Here is a 21784-nt window from a genome sequence, read left to right on the forward strand (position 1 = left end):
ATGGCTTGATTTTTCTGGTTTACAATCCAGGATTTGTTATAAGGTGGGTGACTACAAAAATCTTTTAAATGAATAAAGTGGCAGTCCATCTGTGTTAAAATTTTGATATTTTGCCATTTGGCGAACCAATTATATGAATGCTGACATCCCATGCTAAAGTTACCAGGTCTAGCTTGTGACTTATACTTGCAACTACTTCAGGGGTGGGTTCCAGCAGCTACTATTGCCGTTCACTCGTGGGCGCACAGCAATAAAAATTGTTCCGCACATGCGCAGAAGCCAAAAACAAGGAGAACCGCTTCGGGGACATGGCAGGCCTGGGTTGCTGCTGGTTCCAGCGACCCAGGCAGCCAAACCACTACTGGTTCGGCTAAACTGGTCCGAACCAGTAGGAACCCACCACTGAACTACTCAAATAGTTGCACTTGCACATTTGTGCTATCCTACATAATCTGCATTCATATAACTGTTTCAGTACGTGACAGTGTAGTTGTAGAACAGCTTGGGTGGTCAGTTCAAAGGGCAAGGATGCAATGGAAAATTCTCAGAAGTCTTGAGGATGATCCAAAGGGATTCTTAGCAGAGGCTCTTTATCCTCAGTGAAAGGAAATGACTGTTTTAATAAAGATTTATATTGCTCACGAGAGCAATATAAAATACTATCTAATGTGGTTTTGTTGCTAGTGTTTGAATCTGGAGGATCTGGCAGGAATTCTCTAATTGAATAGTGGCTGCTCCAGGGATTGACAAATAACTCTGCAACAATCCAGAGGTTGTTGCATGACCTACAAGCAAGGAACTGGATCTGCAAAAAACAAACTGCCTTTCTTTTTATTTTAAACTCACCCTTCAGGAAGAAACTAAAATCAATGCAGACTTGTAATTTTTTGCTTTTACAGTGGAATTTCCCCCCCAAAATAAGTTTTCTCTTGTTCACTTAGTCTGTCAAGCTATGCATAAATATCTTATATATTGTTTCTCTCTAGTGATTGATTTGCTAATTATACATAAAAGACAGGTGGAAATCTGATGATAAGTAGATATTTATTCTTAATCTAAAGCTGTTTCCCGTGGGCTTCAATAAGCCATTTTCTTGCAGCTCTGTAAATATTGAAGGCACAATTTGACAGATTTTAAAGCAAGGACAATTTATGTCCCACTACTGATCCACAGGTGCAGTGTAGAAAGTCAAACCTGGGAACCCTTATACCTATAGGAGACCATAACCTCTGTATTTTGAAAATGTCATACGATTTGTCCCAGTGGTGGGTTCCAGATACTGTTCCAACCAGTACAGTTGGAATGGACCCAGCGGCATTCACACGGACATGCGCAGCGCCTCCGCGATGCTCCAGCTGCTCAGCGGAGCATTGCGCAGGCGCTGTACACGCCATGAGCATGCACGGAAGCGCCAATGACTTAAAAGACTGGTAAGGAGCTCAGGTGGGTGAGTGTGCCCTCCGGAGCACTGTACCGAAACAGTATCCAGTGTTCCGGGCAGGCTCCGGTACGCCCTTACCAGGGCGTACTGGCTGCAACCCACCCCTGATTTGTCCATTCCTAAGTGAGCATAGCTTGTCACAAAACATCTATTTGCCAGATCTTGAATGAGTGCAGGTGGTTTTTCAATTCAAGTTTCATTTATTCTCTCTCTCTCTCTTAATTCAACTATCATTACAATAGAATCAAGTTTAAGGACACATAACAAGCAATATAATAAACTCATTACATAAGCTTTAAAAATGTTTATTTCTTGGATTTATACGGTTGCCCGATTCACAATAGTGATTTGCTGTTACAGCAGATAAAAACAATGCAAAAATAGAACAGAATATATAATACACGGCAATACATGTAACTGATGAGGAACCAACCAGTCTAAGCAATACAATAAGCATATCATGGTATCCCATTAACACCCAATCCCCCTTTATGGCTGCATTTCTTTGTTCATGAGCTTTATCTACGGCCTTGGTTCTAAAAGATTCTAGCTGTTACATAAATACATAAATTACTAATAAAGTAATGTTAAATAATAAATGATAGAACAATAAAATCAATTTTGGTGTTGGAAACGCCACAAAAAGTGTCTAAAGGACTACTGGAAGCATTGAGTTTTTAAAAACTTCCTGAGGTAACCTCAAGTCAAGCTGTTCCCTAGGAAGGGAGTTCCCAAAGACAAAACCGTTGACAGATTTCCTCCTATCACATCTCACAGGAGAGGGAACCCCTTTGCTGGGGCTCTGTCATCCAAATTGGGCAGTTAAAATCGATCTGGGAAAGACTACGCCGGTACCAGGCCACATCAAATTGTAAAGCTGGCAGTTGGCATCTTGAATTGCACTCAGAAACACAATGGTAGAACAGATACCATAGCAACGTTGTCATGACATAAGACTGTAGGCCTCTGCATTTTGGATCTGCATATTGGTCTTTAAAGGCAGCCCCAGGATCAGCACACTACACTAGCCTAGGAAAGAGATGTCAAAGGTGATTGTCCTCAGTGTATCCTGTTCCACTTAAGGCTGCAATTGGCACGCTATCAGAAACCAGGGCAAAAGCTGTTTGGTTTTGGTTTCCACCATGCTCTTTCAGCAGGAGTTGCGAGTCCAGAACTCCCCAGATTGCATATCTGTTCTGTTTGAAGGGCAGACCTTTGTCAGTCAAGGCTGGCATTTCTCTAAAAGGTTGAACCTTGGGACACTCCAAAACAGTGTTCAAAGACCCACTTATCTCAGTTGTCACCACTGTTTGGACGGAGATAGAATAGACCATATAACATGGTGCCTCCAACTCCCAAGCCTTACATATGATTAATCCTAAATGGGGCACCTAATGAACTCTTTGGTTGAAGAGGCTGAAGGCCCAGATCAATGGGTGGTGGACTAATGATTAAAAGTCAATTTCACATGGGTAGAGCTGGCCCATACACTTCCTCAGCCATGAAGTTCACGGAGTCTTGACCGATTATTCTTCCCTAAGAAAGCTTTCTTATAGGAGCCTTATGAAAACCTGGAAGAGTGGAGAATCATGGCATAGAAGTGAGAAAGTAATAATAGAAAAACATCATTGACCAGATAAAAGGAAAATCCATCTTCCATTGACACTTTCACGACCAACAACGGATCAATGAAGCTTAGAACATGGTGCTTTGATTGAGCAGCATTTCATTTAGAGGAAATACATTTAATGCTGCAATTTGCTGCATAGGTACCCAGACATATGCTCTACACAGTAAGTTATAACTAGATCTGAGTGTATGTGCAAAGGACTGCATTGTTAGTACCTAATTCTACGTAAAGCAATTGGAGGTCATTTGCTGTTTTCTCCCCACAAATCAGTGGACTTTCATATTACTAAACCTATTCACATCTCAAGAACAGAGGCATAATAGCTTCTGACTACTACTGGCCCTCCTTTTTGTTCATTGTTGCTGTCCTGCACTTTGCCAAGTGTGTTATTCATTTGTTATCAGACGGATTGTACTGCTTTCACCAGCTTCTACAAAGAGGCAAGAAGCTTGGTGCCGATTGTCACCACTTTGAAGGCAAGAACAAAACAGCACAGGAGCAGCACACTCCAGGCCATCAGACATATGAACACTCTGCCTAAACTAATCTCTACTATTTTAAAATTTTATTTATTATTGTGTATTTTATATTTCCAGGCAACAGCGTAGCAATTTATGTTGAGGTACTTGGAATCGGGACTGAAAACCATAGGATATATCCAGATCTATTGAATTGCCTATGCTTTTTAAAGGGATCATACCTGTCATTGTGCTTATCATTAAAAAACTAAAAAGACAATTAGAAGCACAATTAAACAGGTTGAAGGTTCAGCTTTATGCAACAGTGCTGACAAATGAAGTTTCCCACCCTTCCATTACAGTGAATGCTCATCCATCTCTTTTACCAAATGGAGCTTACAAGGATGGTTTTATTATATTCCTCCGTGTTCCCTCCTCCTTTGAAGATAGCATGTTGGAGTTTAAAAAAAATACTGCAAATATATTTTTAGACTATTTGCATAAGGGTGCTTAGTGTATAGATTAGAAAAAGTTAGCAATAGATTAAGCGTCCAGAGGGATTTGGAATTATAGCCTTGAATTCATTAAAAAATTCACATGGGAAAATTATGGTCTCTTTGTATTTTTATGATAAGGAGACCTTGAAAATTGGTCAGTAGGATAAAAAAATGAAGCAGACATCAATTATCTGGTTTTTTTTAACATGCTTCTTCACAAAATGAACTTAATTAAAAATGGACCAAGTATGTTTTATTGGAATTATAGAAAAATAACAAGTTCCACTGGATGTTTAAGAAATCACTCTGAAGGAGGACTTAAATGTAATACAAATGGAATTGATGAATGACTGATTCCCTAATGGAGATGTATAGATATGGGACCATTATAATGTATAATACCCATAAAACATACACACATACACATACACATACACATACATACATACATGCGGGCAGAGTCAGCTCTCTTCATTAGCAGGTCTATTCCACTAATTTCTTTTTTAAAAAAACCTGCAGTGTTGGCCTGGGTTAATACTGGGTTGGGATGCCAAACACTGTGTTGTAGACTGGGAAGTTGGAAAACATCCTAGAAGTTAAGTTAGGGTTTTTGGTGAAATGCAGCCATTATAGTGAGCGCAGTCTCAACCTACTTGTAACACCTTCCTTGAGTTCTTTGCCTCAAAATGCAGCTCAGTCATACTTTGCTATTTGCATTGAATTAAACAGTAAACAAGTCCAGGACATCGTTTTGAAAGCAGCTGCTGATCAAACACAGTTCAAGCTGGATGAGTTTTCAGCTGAAAATTCTTTTTTGCTCACTTAAGATGAGGCAGTTTATTGTAACTATCCTAGATGTTGATATCCTTAGAAAAAAGTACCTAAGGCAATTACAAGGCAGAGGTCACACTTCATTTTTCTTCTTCAGCAAGAGACAGTGCCATGGATTCGGGACACGATTCCAATTTTGGACAATAAAAAGCCATCTTTCTAAATTTGAGACAAATTGAGCGTAGCTTCTCAGCTGTCACAATTGTGGTGCAGTTTCATGGCACTGTATTTTGTTTCAATCATTCCATTAGTTTGCTCAAGAAGCCACTGTTTCTCCTGTTCGTCCATAATCAATTTCAGTGTCACTTCTTGGAAGGTACTATTTACTCCCACCTGGATAATATGGAAGATAAAGTTATCATTGAAACAAACACAATTTAATATCAACTCGACATGCAGTAGGAGAGCTTCCAGTTACCATACCTCTTTAAAATGAATTTTTTTGAACATGCCAATACTGGTTTCATTTTCCAATTTAATTTTTGCCTCAAAAGTGGTGAGTCCAAGATGCGTAATTCCTACAGACCAAGATAATAATGAAGATAGAGCTTTATTTGGAAAAGGAATGATTATACACTAATGGTAGAATACAAACTTTGAATGTAAACATCCCTATGCTGAATTCCTGGCATCTCCAAGTGGGTCCATTGACTCCTTAGAAACGGTACCATCTTACACAGATAAGTAATTCGATTTGGTTCTGCTAACTAACTAAAGGTATGCTTACAATGTTCCTACTGTTAAAGACAAGTTGAAATTTTGTTTTTAGCATATTTTGGGCGAGTTGGAAGAAAAGTTTCCAACTCCATCTCCTTGAGTACAGGTTCCCCACAGGGCTGTGTCTTGAATCGGCTACTGTTCACCTTGATGACCCACGACTGCTGTGCAACATCTGCTATGAATCAAATTGTGAAGCATGCGGATCACACGGGAGTGGTGGGTCTTATCCAGGATGACAATGAAGATGCTTATAGGGAAGAGGTGAAGGCTCTGGTGGACTGGTGCAATAAAAGTAACCTGGTTCTAAATGTTAATAAAACAAAGGGGACCTTTTAGAAAGAGCCAACATGGTCATACTCGACTCAGTATCAAGGGTGCAGCTGCACAGGTGGTCAACAGTATTAAGTATATGAGGGTGCACATAACTAACAATCTGAATTGGACTCTCCACACATCATCCTTAGTGAAGTGTGCAAACCAGCACCTGCATTATCTGCGTCGGATAAGAACTTATCTTTATCCTTCTGTCCTGGCCACTTTTTACAGAGGCACGATTGAGAGCGTTTTAACAAACTGCATGACTGTTTGGTTTGGCAGCAGCAGTGCCTCAGATAGAAAGTCCATTCAGAGAGTGATAAGGACAGCTGAGAAGATTATAGGAAGCTCACTTCCTGTTATTCAGGATACTGCTTATAAGTGCTATGTGCTTACAGCTCAAAGCATTGTTAGAGACTCCACACACCCACTTTACGGTCTGTTTTTTATTGCTCCCCTCTGGGAGGAGGTTTCTGTAACAGCTTTGTTCCCGTCTGGTAAACTCAGAAGATTCATTTTTCTCGCCATGTAACATGTATACATTTGAACTGTGCTATGCTGTTTCTCTGTGACATATAATATGTGGGTATATGTTTATTTATTGTCATGTTTATGTAGTGTATATTAGAGGTGGTGACCCTATGCGAGCTGTATGCAATGAAATTTCATTTTAGTGTATGCCGATTAGTGTATATTTAAAGTGACAATAAAGTTATTCTAAGTCTAAATAAACAATACTCATTCATAAAGTACTTTACATATTTGAAGCTAGAATTCAACATCAATTAGAATGTAAATACACCACACTAATTCAAAACAATTGAATTGCACTTTGGCATTTTTTAAGACACAAAGAAGTTGAACAGAAGACACACACAGATCTGAAGTAAAGGTGATATGGAAACAATTTCCCATTCTCCCAACATTAAATCTTTTGCTCAACTGTTAATATGCTCTGTCAGAAAATCTGTTCTGTTGGGCACCCTTTTTGACCATACAAATTCCTTAATTTCTTTGCTCATTCTGTTCCTCTCACATTGTAACAACTAAAAATCAGAGTTTGCACATTCTATGTTAGGCAATCTTACCATAAAATATCATGATCAGAGTGGCCTCCTTGCCAAACCCTCTGCCACGGTAGCTGGGCTCTGAAAGAGGAAACAGGTGCCAAAGTCTCTTTTTAGGAAAATTATATGATTCTTCCTACATTTTACAAAATTTAGTATTACACAAGACGCATTTTTAGAAAGCATAAGATTGGCAATAAAAAAAAGGGGGGGGGGGACACAAAGCTTTCTCGCTCTATATCTAATCCAGGGTTGGGTTTCTGCTGGCATTACTGCTGGTTCGGTGGGCGTGTGAAGTTGCCTATAAATAGGTCTATGCATGTGCAGAACATTAAAACAGGTTAAAAATAAAGAGGAATCGGAATATTATGAAATCTGGAATAATTGGTATGAATGGTTAGAAAACAAGAAAAACAATTAAGCCAAAAACAATATATATAAATACGTATAGAACTGTGTATAAAAGTATGTAAATATAGAAGCGGAATATTATAAACAGGTATAGATAAGATGATATAACAAGGTACAAATGTTAACATAATGACTGTAATACATGGTGAAAAGAGAAAAACATGTATAGATAAGACGATATGACAATGTACAAAATGTTGACATAACGACTGTAACATGTTGAAAAGAGAAAAACAATAAAAATTACTAGGCAAAAAAAAAAACAGGTTAAAAAAAGATGTTGTGGTTACCGGGAACCAGTTCGGGGGTGTGGCGAGCATGATGTCCCTACCGGTTCAGAGACCCAGTCACCATTTCCACTGAACTGGTGCGAACCGGTAGGAACCCACCTCTGATCTAATCCTATTCATCAAGATGTATCCTATAGGTTCAAAACATTAACAATATTGTCTAGACAACCTTCACTGGCCTGCTAAAAAACATTTGAAGGCCATTCTTTTAAACTTCCCTCTTTGTCTCTCATATAAACGACTAAATATACTCAATTTGATTCTGGTAGGTTTCAGATGCAAAGGCATGTTGCTATAAACTTAAAAGATTATTTCAAGATGTAAAGGAGTATTTGAAAGAATTTTCTCCACCAATATGATCCAACTTCTACTCTAAGCTTTATTGGGCAGGCCCCAATGAGTTTGGTTTACAATATGATGCCAAGAGTAGTTTTCTCATTGGCAGCGGTGAAATAATAAAACCATATCCTAAAAGGAATTTGGGTCAATAAAATAGTTGAAGATATCCTTGTGTGCCTAGGCATTTATGAAAATTCATTCCATTTAAACATTTTATTTTATTTATTTATTATTCACACTTATAGACCGCCCCCTCTCCCGGAGAGGACTCGGGGCGGTGTACAGTCACTAAAATACGTTGTAAAATACATACATAAACAGTTAAATAATTAAATACGTAGGTGAAGGAGGTTGTGAGACTGTAATAGAATAATAAATATAATACGTTAAAAGCCTATTAAAACCCCAAACCCAATTAAAATAAATGAATCCCGGGAGGTAAAACTAAGAAAGTGCCAGGCCAGCTGATTGAAATAGGTGAGTCTTTAACTTTTGCCGGAAGGAACAGAGGTCTGTGATTTAAGTTTTTTGATTTTTAAACAATGAGAGCTGATTTTAATTTATTATTATTATTATTATTAAGCACTGTTGCATTTGATTGTTGCATTTAAGATCCATCTTTTTTTTTTGGTCGTGGAAATCTCCTTGGCTCTACTTGGAAGAAAAATGATATAGTAACAAAATAAATACTGGGAGACATGAAATAAATTAGATGACCTGCAATCATGATTTCTATCTCTCCCACTGTTGGATCTTCAGAATTGGTAAGGAATAAGTTCACATCTCCCACCATACAGTCTTCTTCTGTGGCTTTCTGGCTAGACCACTTTTCAGCATCAAGTATTATAAATGTGCATTCTGGGAAACGTAAAAAAAAGCAGAATAAGAAAAGATTATAATGAATCTCTGGAAGAAGCATAATATATAAAATCAAGGTAAATATACATGATTACTAGAATCAATATTATCTAGCTTTTGCCACTATTCTACTCTCTTACCAGCACTCCACTTCACATTCTGCAGTTATAGAAAATTGAATTAAAGATTTCTCATTTTACATAAATATATACAGTATCTTCTAAGGGCATTGATAGCATTTTTCTGAAATACTACAAACAATTGGCATCAGATAAAAAATAAATATCTGGTTTTACAATAAAATTGAAGACAACATTGTAGCTAATGAGCTTTTAAATTAATAATAAATAAATCATAATAATTAATAATCTAATAATTAATGACTAATGTTAAAAAGCCAAGGAAAACAGTTCTGTACAATATTTCAAAAGAAAGACTGACAAACTCCCAATGGCAACCAGAATAATACAATATTATAGGAAACACTTCCAGCTTGCAGTCCAATTTCATGCACCACAAAAGTTTGAAAGAGATGTTTGTTTCATGTCCGAACAGTCGAGATCTGTTTCTAAATACATAATACCATATAGAGTGTGTTACAAAAGTCTAGCCTGAATGCCATCAGGTTGCACACTTAGGTTTTTGATAGGAGTACAACCTCATTTAAGAACTGTAGAGCTCCATAAAAATATTTAGTTTCCCAAACTTTAACTCCACTGTCTTGTTATCTTATATTTACCCAAAAGAGCTTTCAAATCCTGAAACAAAAATTCTAGGGCCATCCTGGAATAAGTAGGTATGTATAAATAGTAAACAGATTCTCACGATGACTGTGTGAACCTTCAGGATAGCTTCCTTGAAGGATTTCAGAGAAATGTTAAAACAAGGTAGATAGAAGCTTGTTCACAGATTAATATTGTCCTTGGACAAACAATGCTGTGGTAAAATAAAAATAAAATTTTCCTAGCATCTCATTTTGAGACTTCTCTTCCAGGAAGAACTGTAATCAATATTAATATCATGTCTCCTAATGGTAATACAAGCAAATGATGTAGAAGGATATCAAAAAAGCTGAAAAGATTAGAACCATCAATTAATTTGTATTCCTTCAGAAGCCTTTCACCGAGTATAATCGAATGCCCCATAATATACTGTACATAAACATTTAAATAAGATTTTCTATTATATTACAATATCCCTTTGTATTTGATCATGATTGAACTGAGTTACAATAAAAAGCATTTCCAGAACTGAAAATTATGAAATTGCAAAGTTTAAACTGTAACAATGAGCAGTAATGGTCTAAAAATGCCACTTTTAACTACCTGTGGGGCTTGTCATGCGTGTGTGTCATACTGAGGTGGTTAACAGACTGAGATGAGACCCCACCCCCCTCCCTGTGTGCATCTTGCTCCCTTCTTTGCCATCTTTGTTAATTTTAAAGTCAATTTTAGTGTCAATATTTGATGTTTTATCTTGTTGCTTATATCGGTTGTAAGCTGCCTAAGCCAGATGAGCAGCATATACGTTTCACAGATAAATAACATCTGTGAAATGAACCACGCAACATATGTGTAGACTACCCCTTTCCAGGTCTTCCCAAATATTCAGAAATCTCACTGTCTGCATCTTCCCGCCAGCTGCACTGCATCTCATATTCCTGTTCAAGGCTTAGTGGTTCAGATGCAGTCAGACGCTGTAGTTCTTCAGACTTCATCCACTCATGGTATCTAATCAGAAAATTGAGGAAAAAGTAAGTAGGCTTCTTTAGAATATTATCCCCTATAACCAGGATGGCGAACCTATAGTACACGGAGCCATTTGTCAGGGGACGTGAGGCGTTGCATGAGCGCACTGGCCAGCTGAGTTCAGCCTTTTTTAAAGCCATTTTTCGCCCTCCTCAGGCTCCAGAAGCTTTATAGGAGCCTGGGGAGGGTGAAAACATCCCCCCCCCCAGAGGCCCTTCGGAGGCTTCAGGAGCTTCCCTGAAGCCTCCGGAGCACAAAAAAACGGCCCTATGGGCAAACCGGAAGTTCAGGAACAGACTTCCGGTTTGCTCATAGGGCCAGTTTAAGCCCTCTGGAGCCTTCAGGAGACTTCCCTAAAGACTCCGGAGGACAAAAAACGGCCCTATGAGCAAACCGGAAGTCACTTCATATGTGCTGGGGGGGGGAGTAGCGCATTGCATTATGGGTGCGGCACGCCCATGCACGACCCCCCCCCTGCGCTCCCCCCGCTTATGGCACGCAAGCCAAAAAAGGTTCGCCATCGCCGCCCTATAAGCTGGTATGGGGTTAAGTACACTTCTTGATGAACTGTTAGTGATACAATGTAACTCATATAGGCATTGTGAGAGCCCCCATTCAGATTAAGAGCTGCCATCTCAAATTCTGCACACTAGTCCTTTCCTCCAGTTAGAGGTTGAACTTACAGGTAGTCCTCGATTTACAACAGCTCGTTTAGTGACCGTTCAAATTTACAATGGCACTGAAAAAGTGACTTACAATAGCCTTTCACAATTACAACCGCGATAGCATTCCCCTGGTCACGTGATTAAAATTCAGATGCTTGGCAACTGACTCATATTTATGACGGTTGCAGTGTCCTGGGGTCACGTGATCTCCTTTTGCGACCTTCCGACAAGCAAAGTCAATGGGGTAGCCAGATTAACGTAAAATAACTGCAGTACTTTACACAACTGTGACAAGAAAGGTCATAAAATGAGGCAAAATTCACCTATCTCACTTAACAACATAAATTTTGGGCTAAATTGTGCTTGTAAGTAGACGACTACCTGTACTTGATGCTTAGAAAGTGGGTTTCCAGTTATCACAAGAGGAGAGAAACTGAATTTATTACTGTACCTTTTCTTTTTACAAAAAAAAAACACCACCCTAATAAACATTTATCACAGAAACTGGCATTTTGTTGAATTCACAGAATGACCTTATGAAAAAAACAGGGTTAATGGCTGCACCTGGCATATGATCCTTGGGTTTCCTATCGCTGCTCTAGAGTTAGCCAGTAATACAATTTAGGATAAAGACTAAGCAAGTATGCAGAGCCCATTTCATAAGTACTGAGTGAAGTCCCTTTTCATCTTCAGTTGCCATTCATTTTTACAAGAAAGGGGGAAAAGATTTCACGTGGTGAAAATCTTGCACATAGAGGAAAAAATGGGATCTTCCTCTGATAGTTGAAAGCCATTCAGAAATTATTTTCAGATATTTATTCTGTTGCAACAGCATATAATAAACATGTAGGTGTCTACGTTAGAATTCTCATTCTTACTACTTGCAATTCTAATTTCCAAATTTTAAGATCAACGATGAAACTTAAATGTATGTTAGTTTTGGAGTAAGCACCTCTGGATATAGTTTACTTGGCCTATACAGCAATCTACCATATATTTGAAGGGAGGAAGATGATTCAGAGTGTGTATGCATGCTGCATCTGTCTGAAACGCCTTAATTTAGTAGAAAAATGTGGGTTAGACAGCATCACCACCACATGAATTTGTAACTGGCTGACCAACCGGGCTCAATGTGTAGTTCTCAAGGGAACTGCATGTACATGGAGGGAAATATGCAGTGGAGAACCCCAAGGCTCTGTTTTAGGCCCAGTACTCTTCAACACCTTCATCAATGACTTGAACGAGGAGATAGATGGGGAACTAATCAAATTTTCAGATGACACCAAGCTGGCAGGAATAGCCAACACTCCAGAAGATAGGCTTAAGATACAGAAGGGCCTTGACAAACTTAAACATTGGGCGCTATCTAACAAAATGAAATTCAATGGTGAAAAAAAGTAAGGTTCTATATTTAGGCAAGAAAAACAAAATGCACAAGTACAGTATAAGCAGTACCTTGCTCAATAGTAGTAACTGTGAGAGGGATCTTGGAGTCCTAGTGGACAACCATTTAAATATGAGCCAGCCGTGTGCAGCAGCTGCCAAAAAAGCCAACACAGTTCTAGGATACATGAACAGAGGGATAGAATCAAGATCACGTCAAGTGTTAATACCACTTTATAATGCCTTGGTAAGGCCGCACTTGGAATACTGCATTCAGTTTTGGTCACCACGATGTAGAAAAGATGTGGAGATTCTAGAAAGAGTGCAGAGAAGAGCAACAAAGATGATTAGGGGACTGAGACTAAAAGAACAGTTGCAGGAACTGGGTATGTCTAGTTTAATAGAAAGAAGGACTAGGGGTGACATGATAGCAGTGTTCCAATATCTCAGGGGCTGCCACAAAGAAGAGAGAGTCAAGCTATTCTCCAAAGCACCTGAGGGTAGGACAAGAAGCAATGGGAGGAAACTAATCAAGGAGAGAAGCAACTTAGAACTGAGGAGAAATTTCCTGACAGTTAGAACAATTAATCAGTGGAACAGCTTGCCTCTAGAAGTTGTGAATGCTCCAACACTGGAAGTTTTTAAGAAGATGTTGGATAACCATTTGTCTGAAGTGGTGTAGGGTTTCCTGCCTAAGCAGGGGGTTGGATTAGAAGACCTCCAAGGTCCCTTCCAACTGTTATTCTATTCTATTCTATTCTATTCTATTCTATTCTATTCCTATATTTTTCTTTGATTGCAGGTCAATCACAGAAAATATGCAGCTTTTAAAAAAAGAATTGCGTACAGTTGCAAGGTGAACAAACATTCCAAATAACATGTTTAGTTTTGAATCTGAATAAATATGAAATAAGTCAGCTGTATATTATTTATAGCTGCACCAGTCATTTTTCAGACAAAAAATTCTCATGATTTTAAACATTAATATAATGTTTTCTCTATGTGCCCAATGATTTTGTGCATGTATTTCGAAACTGAACATCTTGGGAATTTGTTGTGGCACTTTGAATGGAAAACATAAACTTGTAAAATGAATATATTTTCAAACCAGAGCTCTCAAATCAAGATCACCCCCCAAACGAAGTTATTTATTGCACACCTGGGTACATGAGCAGACATGTATGGTACAAGGGCCACCCTCTTCCCCTGCAGTACAGTGTTTTGGTTAATCTTCATAGTCTGAATCCTGAAACAACAATAAGTGAGAAATAAAATCTGAGTAGAAATCGTATTAGAATTAACTCAAGACATTTACTGAATGTTTTATTTTATTTGTATTACAGTATGCTTAATTAAAAATGTGTGAAATACAAAGCTGTGTGTATCTATATGAGTAATGAGACAAAAGTATATTATAATAACCAATCTAATAATAGTTTATTCTCTATGGCGGCTACAAAAGGCAATTTATAATATTTCATTTCCATTTTGATTTTTTTCAACTACTTTTAACTTTTAAAAATCCAGTTATCTCAAAGTTAAACAAAATAAAGATTTGGAACCATGAACTAATATCTAGATAGGACAGTGTCCACAGCATTCTTTGGAAAACAGTTTTAAAACTTACATACAATAACCGGATAAAACACATAAGAGAATGAATGTATCATTGGATGTTGATCATGAATATGGAATATGGAATTTTTTGGCCCAAAACTCTTTGAAGTGCCACATATTTCCATCCTTGTTTTATACTGTTTTTTTCCTTTTTAGGGACTTTTCCCTACTTAGAAAGCTTATAAGCAAGCTAAAAAAGACTAAACTCATTTTCTTCTTCCCCCACCATTTACGTACTAGTGTTTGCTAAACTAATGTTTGTCCTCTGATAAGCCAAGATCATAATCCTTTTTGAACCCTATGGGATGTCAAAAGATATAGATATAACAAAGTTTGTTTTTTTTAAAGCCGTCACACTTTTTCCTTACACAACGAATATCTATATCCTTACAGAAAGCATGTTGACTAAATGAGAGGGACAATAGTATAATTACTGGTATTTTCTAAGATGGAAAATGTCAATGCTTACGTAGCACTGATAAGTCACGAGTTAAATCACGAATGGTGAGAATATGAAGGTAATGTGGAGAACAACTGGAAGGCTGAGGATTCATTAAAACCCACTATGAAGTGTTTTAGATGTAGAAAAAAAATAGGTTAGAAGGGGAAAAAAGATCAAGCCAACTCTAAGCTTAAGTTTGTATAGCACTTTGTAGCTGCTGGTTAAATAAGCTCCTCCAGCTTCTGATTTTGAATGTTGAACAAGCAATATAAGAAGAGTAGTGAAGCTTTTGAGCCATTTGTGTTGGACAATATTCTATGGGCAGCCAAGTAAACAAATCAATGGATCATCGAACAAATCAAACCAGACTAATCACTCAAGGCACAAATTATGTGCCACCAAATCATTTTTGACTCTTAGTGACCACGTAATTTTCTCCACGATCCCTCACTGATTCTTTAGTTTCCCAGTGGATCCCTCACTGGCACCATAATGCTGGTCCACTCTGCTTTTTTTCTCATCTTTCCCAACATTAGAGCTTTTTTCCAAAGTTCTGAGTCTTTACATGTGTCTGAAGTAGGGTAACTTGAGCCTTTGTCATTTGCACCCCAGAGAATTATTTGCCCAAAGATCCATTGTCCCAAAAGTGCTTTTTCAAGAGGCAATTGGAGTTTCTGATTTTTTCTTTGAAGACGTTTTATTTCTCATCCAAGAAGTTTCTTCAGCTCTGACTGGATGGTTGGTGATGAACGTCCGAGCTGAAGAAGCTTCTTGGATGAGAAATGACATGTCTTCAAAGAAAAAACCAGAAACTCCAATTGCCTCTTGAAAAAAGCACCTTTGAGACAACCATGACCTGGAAGACTGTGACTCTCCAGACATTCAACGATCCATTGGTTTATTTTCTTGACTGTCCAGAGTATCCTCCACCAAAATCCAAAGGCGTCAATACTCTTAAGAACCAGCTTTTTCAAAGTCCAACTTTTGCTTTCACAGGGGAATGCCATGGCTTGTACTATTCCGATTTTGTGATGTATCACAGCTCAAATTATCCATCTCATCCTCATGGAGAAAATCTGTCTATGTGTTTGATGTTTCAATCAGAATAAGAGAGTTGGAAGGGACTTTGGAGGTCTTCTAGTCCAACCCTTTGCTCAAGCAGGAGACCCTAGTATATACCATTTCAGACAAGCTCGCTAAGAGTCGACGCTGACTTGATGGCACACAATAAATCGATCGATCGATCGATCAGTCGAGTCATACACTGGGCAATGTATGTTAGACTTGCGTGCTGACGACCGTACCTCTGAATATTTAGTTAGAGAGAAAGAAATCGCCCCACTGAGTTCCGACAACCGCTCCCTCGAAGCCTAGTGTGGTTCGAGCTAGGCTCTTAAGATCTACGCTCCTGAAGGAGAGCAAAAAGCCAACAGACCTCACGAAAGGATACAAAGCCCATCCGCTCCCTCGCCCAAGCCAGCACCAACTGCCGCCCCATTTAAAAGCAACAGGCGACAAGCGCACATCCCACCTCCCATCTCTCAAATCCTCGATCTCCACGCTTGCGCAGTCGTAAGGCCCTCCTATCGTAACTGAACGCTACGGTAGCCGTAGAGCCTCAACCCGCCTCGCGAATCTTCTCCTCGATTGACGTAGGAAGCGTCTCAGACAGCTGTACAGTCGTGGTAGTAAAAGTGGGCCCCTTTTTTTGGCCGGGGTGGCGCATGCGCTGTCCGCGGCTTCGCTTCCCCGGGCGCAGCATGAAGGGAACCGGCTTGGAGTTGCGGGTGAAGAAGCCTCTACCTTGGGGTTTCCCTGCGCTTGTGGTTGTTACCGGTAAAGGCTTTTTTTTTTTTTTGAGAGAGAGAGAGAGAGAGATAAGGAAGGGCGTTTCGTGGTGGTTTGGGAGGAACGGCGGGAAGCGGCACGGCAAAGCAGCAGCCCTGGGAGGCAGAATTGGAAGAGGAAGCCGCGGCTGGGCGAGCTTAAGGGACGTGGCATGCCCGGAGCAGCTCCGGCAGAGGTTTCCTTTGGCTTTCTAACAGCAGGGACTGCAACCCCGAAATGCTTTTCTAAAGGGGCCCATGTAGGATGATGCCTAAAGTACCCTGAAACCAGCTTTGGGCGTTTCCGTGGCATTGTTAAACCGAGGGGGTGACTTCGTGTTAGGACGGTCGTCAGCATCGTTTGAGGGGCTGACACGCGTATGCACGGGCGGGTCTGTGTTTACACTTGATGAAAAGGTCCGCCTCGGCGTACTTGATCGCCTATTACGCCGAAGGATGTAATCTAGAAAAAGGTGTGCAATACGGTATAATAAGCAAATTGTGCAATACTATATAATAAGCGAAGAGTAAGCAAAGGGACTAAGGGACTAGTTAGTCACATCTTTATGCCTATTGCTTTTCCAAAATCCATATTCTGTAATCTGAACTGCATTCCTAAAGTTAGATTTTATATCTATCTATCTATCTATCTATCTATCTATCTATCTATCTATCTATCTATCTATCTATCTATCTATCATCTATCTATCTATCTATCTATCTATCTATCTATCTATCTATCTATCTATCTATCTATCTATCTATCTATCTATCATCTATCTATCTATCATCTATCTATCATCTATCATCTGTCTATAACCCTACCTACTTACCTACCTACCTACCTACCTACCTATCTATCTAAAAGAAGAGACAGACATTGCGATCTTGGGAACTTAAAATATATTACCCACTTAGTTTTTGTTAGCCTCTGCCAACATCGTCAGAGTGTAAAAACTACCATTGATGAGATATCTGCCTTTATACACCATATATATATATTCTTTTATAAGTACACCTGGAACTTGTGTTTTTAGGATAATTTGCAATATTTAGTCATATATAATTATGGATTTAGTGAGCACAGGGTGAAGTGGAAAAAAATATTGGAGTCCTACCCTGTAGTTCTGGATTCAAGATACATTCATGACTGATTTATGAATTGGCTCTATATCAGTGTTATAGAAAGATTGCTCAATTTTATTACATATGATAAAGGGGTAATGTGTTTGAAACAGGAGTGGATGGTCTATATGTACCGTACAGGTAATCCTTGACTTACAATACTTCATTTAATGATTGTCCAAGTTACAGTAGCACTGAAAAAGTGACTTATGATACACTTTCACACTTATGATAAGCATCCCTGTGGTCATGTGATCAAAATTCAGATGGTTGGCAACTGACTCATATTTATGACAGTCACAGTGTCTAGAAGTCACGTGATCAGCTTTTACAATCTTCTGACAAGCAAAGTCAATGGGAAATCCAGATTCACTTAACAATTGTTAAGAATTGCAAAGGATTGTTAAGAACTACTGCAAAGGATTACTTAACAACTATAGCAAAAAAGATAATAAAAGGGGGCAAAATTCACTTAAGAACTGTCTACTTAGGAACAGAAATCTTGGCGCTAGCTATGGTCATAAGTCTACTACCTTGTACTTTTTATTCATTGTGTATGTTTGTTGTTAAAGCAGTTTTTAAAAAGACAAAGTTGTGCTTAATTGACATTATGTAGTTTCACATGGGAGTCAGGTGACCCGTGCCACCATACTTTCTGAAAGCTGACTTTTGAGTCCTGTAGAAAGCCTGTATGGAATGGATGATGTCAGTCGGGGAAGAGGTTAATGAGTATTTTGTCTTTTAAAGATAAAACCTATTGTAGATGCAAGACAATTAGTTTTTTTCCTGCTTAGTGAAAAGGGTATCCATTTATTTTACTGTAAAGTTCAGAGATATTGATAAAAAGAGGATTATTTTGGGGGAAACACTTCATTTAATATTTTTGTTGATAGAAGAAAAATACCTGCAATTTGAGGAGGGTTTTCGAAAAAACAAAGTGCACAAAAAGAAGAGAGTATTGGTGTTTATCATGAACACCCTTATATTTAAATTGGAGTCAGTGTGAATATGATGACTTGGGTATAAATATGAAGAGTAAGATTCTGCTTTTTGAAAAAAATATCACTAGCAGTCATAGGCCACCAAGATTTCTAGATTAAAACGCAAGCTTTTTGCCTAATACTTGTATGAATTTGGTTTAGTACTTGATTGGGAAAATAGATTAGATTGCAAAGTCGAAGAAATATCTTGGAAGAATCTGATGGCAAAACACTTTGTATTATTCTAGGAAAACAACATGGACTTGGCCAAATGAAAAATAAAAGCATCCTGAGGCTAGCCTATGTCACACAAAACCCATTTTCCCATGCCAAATTGCATCATAATAAACCAGTAGCTTTTATCAATGGTTTTGCATAGAATCATAAGTGATAGAAGGAAGCTCAGAGGTCTTGTCCAGCCTCTGACCTGTGCAGGATTTTGTGTGCCTAATTTCCTGATTGAACAATTGATGCAATAAGAATCTACTAGCAAGAGTGCTCTCAAGAGCAAGTCTTTCCTCCCTGTTACTTTTCCCAGAACAGTTATAAATTCTGCCCTCTCTTCCTATTAGCTTTAAAAGTAGCATTTTAAACCTGTATGAGGGATTGGCTTGCTGCTGAGTAGTGCATAAAAAAGTGGTTAGGAGGAGAGCTCAAAGAAGGCTTTACTTCCTAATAGCCTAAGTCTTCATTCACTCTTCCTGATTTATTTCCTGACTGACAAAAGCGCCCTTTCAAGCAGCTATAGTACCTTGGGGTTGTCCTCCACCCTAAGGAACAATGAGAGAAAGAAGAGCATAGCAGTCTACTAAACACACACACACACACACACACACACACTTACTTTCCCTGACAATAAGACCTCCCTGGATAATAAGCCCAATCGGGCTTTTGAGTGCCCTCCCCTGAAAATAAGCCCTCCTTGAAAATATTGCAACATAGCAGCAGCCATGAGGTGACCACGCTTAAAAAGTCATTGTTCTCCATGCAGTGAGACTAAGTTGAGAACATCAGTGTGTTCAGAATAAGATGGTCAGGGAATACTTCTGTATTGTAGTATACACTGAATCTGAATTTGAACACAGACTCCTAATGCCATTCTGTCTCTAAACTTACCTTTTCTAATCCAAAATGATAGCCTTACTTACTTAGTTCATGATAGAGGTAGATAGAAAGGGTATTGGAGAGGAAATACATTTTTTTCTCGAGAGCTAAAGTAACATGTAAAGCCTATTGAATAAAGGTGAAAAGTAATCCCTGTTTATTATTAAAGCTTAAAGAAATATATAGCAGTACTTAATACAATACAATACAATAGTAGAGTTGGAAGGGACCTTGGAGGTCTTCTAGTCCAACCCCCTGCCTAGGCAGGAAACCCTATACCGTTTCAGACAGATGGCTATCCAACATCTTCTTAAAGACTTCCAGTGTTGGGGCATTCACAACTTCTGGAGGCAAGCTGTTCCACTGATTAATTGTTCTAACTGTCAGGAAGTTTCTCTTCAGTTCTAAGTTGCTTCTCTCCTTGATTAGTTTCCACCCATTGCTTCTACCCTCAGGTGCCTTGGAGAATAGTTTGACTCCCTCTTCTTTGTGGCAACCCCTGAGATATTGGAACACTGCTATCATGTCTCCCCTAGTCCTTCTTTCTCTTAAGCTAAACATACCCAGTTCCTGCAACCGTTCTTCATATGTTTCAGTCTCCAGTCCCCTAATCATCTTTGTTGCTTTTCTCTGCACTCTTTCTAGAGTCTCCACATCTTTTTTACTTCGTGGCGACCAGAACTGAATGCAGTATTCCAAGTGTGGCCTTACCAAGGCATTATAAAGTGGTATTAACGTCAGTGCAAAGATAGAAAATGGGATAAAAGCAGAGTTAGATGACTAGTGCTACTATTGGCCAACTTTCCTCTGATATATCAGTCCTGCTCTTTATGAGAAATACAACATAACTTCTCATTTATCCTTACAGTAGTTATAATTATAGTGGTAATTATTGCAAACTCACTATCATTGATAGACTTGTTTTAATAATGATGAAAGATAAATAATTTGAATGAGCATGGTAATGGGATTCTAGTACCTTTGATAATGTTAAACAAGCTTTGTTATAAGTTGGAAAATATTTATAATGGATTTCAGACTTGGAACGATTAAATATTTCTTATGCTACACTTCAAAATGAAAATATTGACAAAAGAGATTTTCATTATGAAATATGTAAAACTGATGACTGAGAATAAATAATACATTTTAAAAAGAAAATCTGATTGTATCCCATATAAGCTATGCCTATTTGACAGGATGCTCTATTAACAAAAAAGATGGATCAACTTTCAGTCTGATTTCTGAGAAGTTTTGCAACTTTTTAAACATTATGCTTTTGACCAAAAAAAAAAAAAATTCTGACAAGGGAAACAGTACTTTGCATTAAGGTCTTTGGGATTTATTATATGAAATATTTTATGTCTTTGGTCAGAAATATCCAATTAAGGAGCTATCTATGGATATTTTAAAGTCACATTTGTGCTTTTAACAGAAAGATGGGCTATAAATCCAGTTTTCTTCTTCTGTAGAAAATATTTTGTTTAACCAGAGTCTTGTCCTGTTTGATTGACTGACTTTATTTGCAACTGATATATTGTATTCTCTTTACTTACTTTACTTTTCTATTATGAAGTAATTTCATAGATTACTAGGATCTCATAATTAGCTTTCCCTTGAAATAATGCTAGTTTTGCCCTAGGATGCAGACTCAATTAGGAACTAACAATTAGGGGGAAGAGTGCCTTTTACTTACTGCAATCTAATTTCAAGCAGAGAAAATCTTTAAGAGTTGTTTAATAAAGCAATGGCATGGAAACTGGTGATTTTTTTTAATTGGTTAAAGCCATGATGGTTAAGTCTCTGATTCTATCTTTATCTCAGTAAAATTTGGTATGTGGTGGATTCAATTCTTAATAATTATAAGTAACTTTGTAAAAAAGCTGAGTGTTTTATGTTTTTCAGGTTAACTGGAACAAGAACGACTGACAACATATTTGTCTCAAGTCCTTAAATTCTTTTCAATATGGCTGGAAGCATCACCGATACAGGGGAGCTCTACTCTCCTTATGTGAGTGCTTAGCATTGATATAGTCA

General features: G+C 38.3%; 2 protein-coding genes across 3 annotated transcripts in view; one reads left to right on the top strand and one right to left on the bottom strand.

Annotated features, from left to right (window-relative positions):
• Window positions 1–1739: 1739 nt before the first annotated feature.
• On the bottom strand, window positions 1740–16258 carry NAT9 (N-acetyltransferase 9). Of its 2 annotated transcripts, none has more exons than XM_081939783.1 (7): window positions 16148–16258; window positions 13813–13899; window positions 10478–10587; window positions 8717–8857; window positions 6981–7040; window positions 5281–5375; window positions 1740–5190 (listed from the first exon to the last, which is right to left on the bottom strand). In XM_081939783.1, the coding sequence occupies exons 2-7, from the start codon at window positions 13887–13889 to the stop codon at window positions 5047–5049; spliced, it is 627 nt and encodes a 208-aa protein (XP_081795909.1). In that variant the 5' UTR covers window positions 13890–13899; window positions 16148–16258; the 3' UTR covers window positions 1740–5046. The 2 variants fall into 2 exon arrangements, with proteins under 2 accessions (XP_081795909.1, XP_081795910.1); XM_081939784.1 differs by having other exon boundaries at window positions 16017–16150.
• A 154-nt stretch (window positions 16259–16412) lies between these two features.
• The window catches only part of TMEM104 (transmembrane protein 104), a 64262-nt gene continuing 58890 nt past the window's right edge, over window positions 16413–21784 (top strand). The window contains exons 1-2 of the mRNA XM_081939782.1: window positions 16413–16548; window positions 21653–21758. Coding sequence (XP_081795908.1) covers window positions 21714–21758 — 45 coding nt within the window. The 5' untranslated portion in view covers window positions 16413–16548; window positions 21653–21713. The remainder of the gene's footprint in view (window positions 16549–21652; window positions 21759–21784) is intronic.

This window comes from Natrix helvetica (genome assembly GCF_964273705.1).
Source record: "Natrix helvetica genome assembly, chromosome: 1".
NCBI classification, from domain to species: Eukaryota; Metazoa; Chordata; class Lepidosauria; order Squamata; family Natricidae; genus Natrix; species Natrix helvetica.

Excerpts from the sequence above, each read along its gene's own strand:
- NAT9 (XM_081939783.1), bottom strand. The coding sequence starts at position 13,889 with ATGAAGATTAACCAAAACACTGTACTGCAGGGGAAGAGGGTGGCCCTT. Across the intron at positions 10,588-13,812 it reads ATGTCTGCTCATGTACCCAG|ATACCATGAGTGGATGAAGT; the intron begins GTGTGCAATAAA and ends TTTTCTGATTAG. Across the intron at positions 5,191-5,280 it reads AAAAAATTCATTTTAAAGAG|GTGGGAGTAAATAGTACCTT; the intron begins GTATGGTAACTG and ends CATATTATCCAG.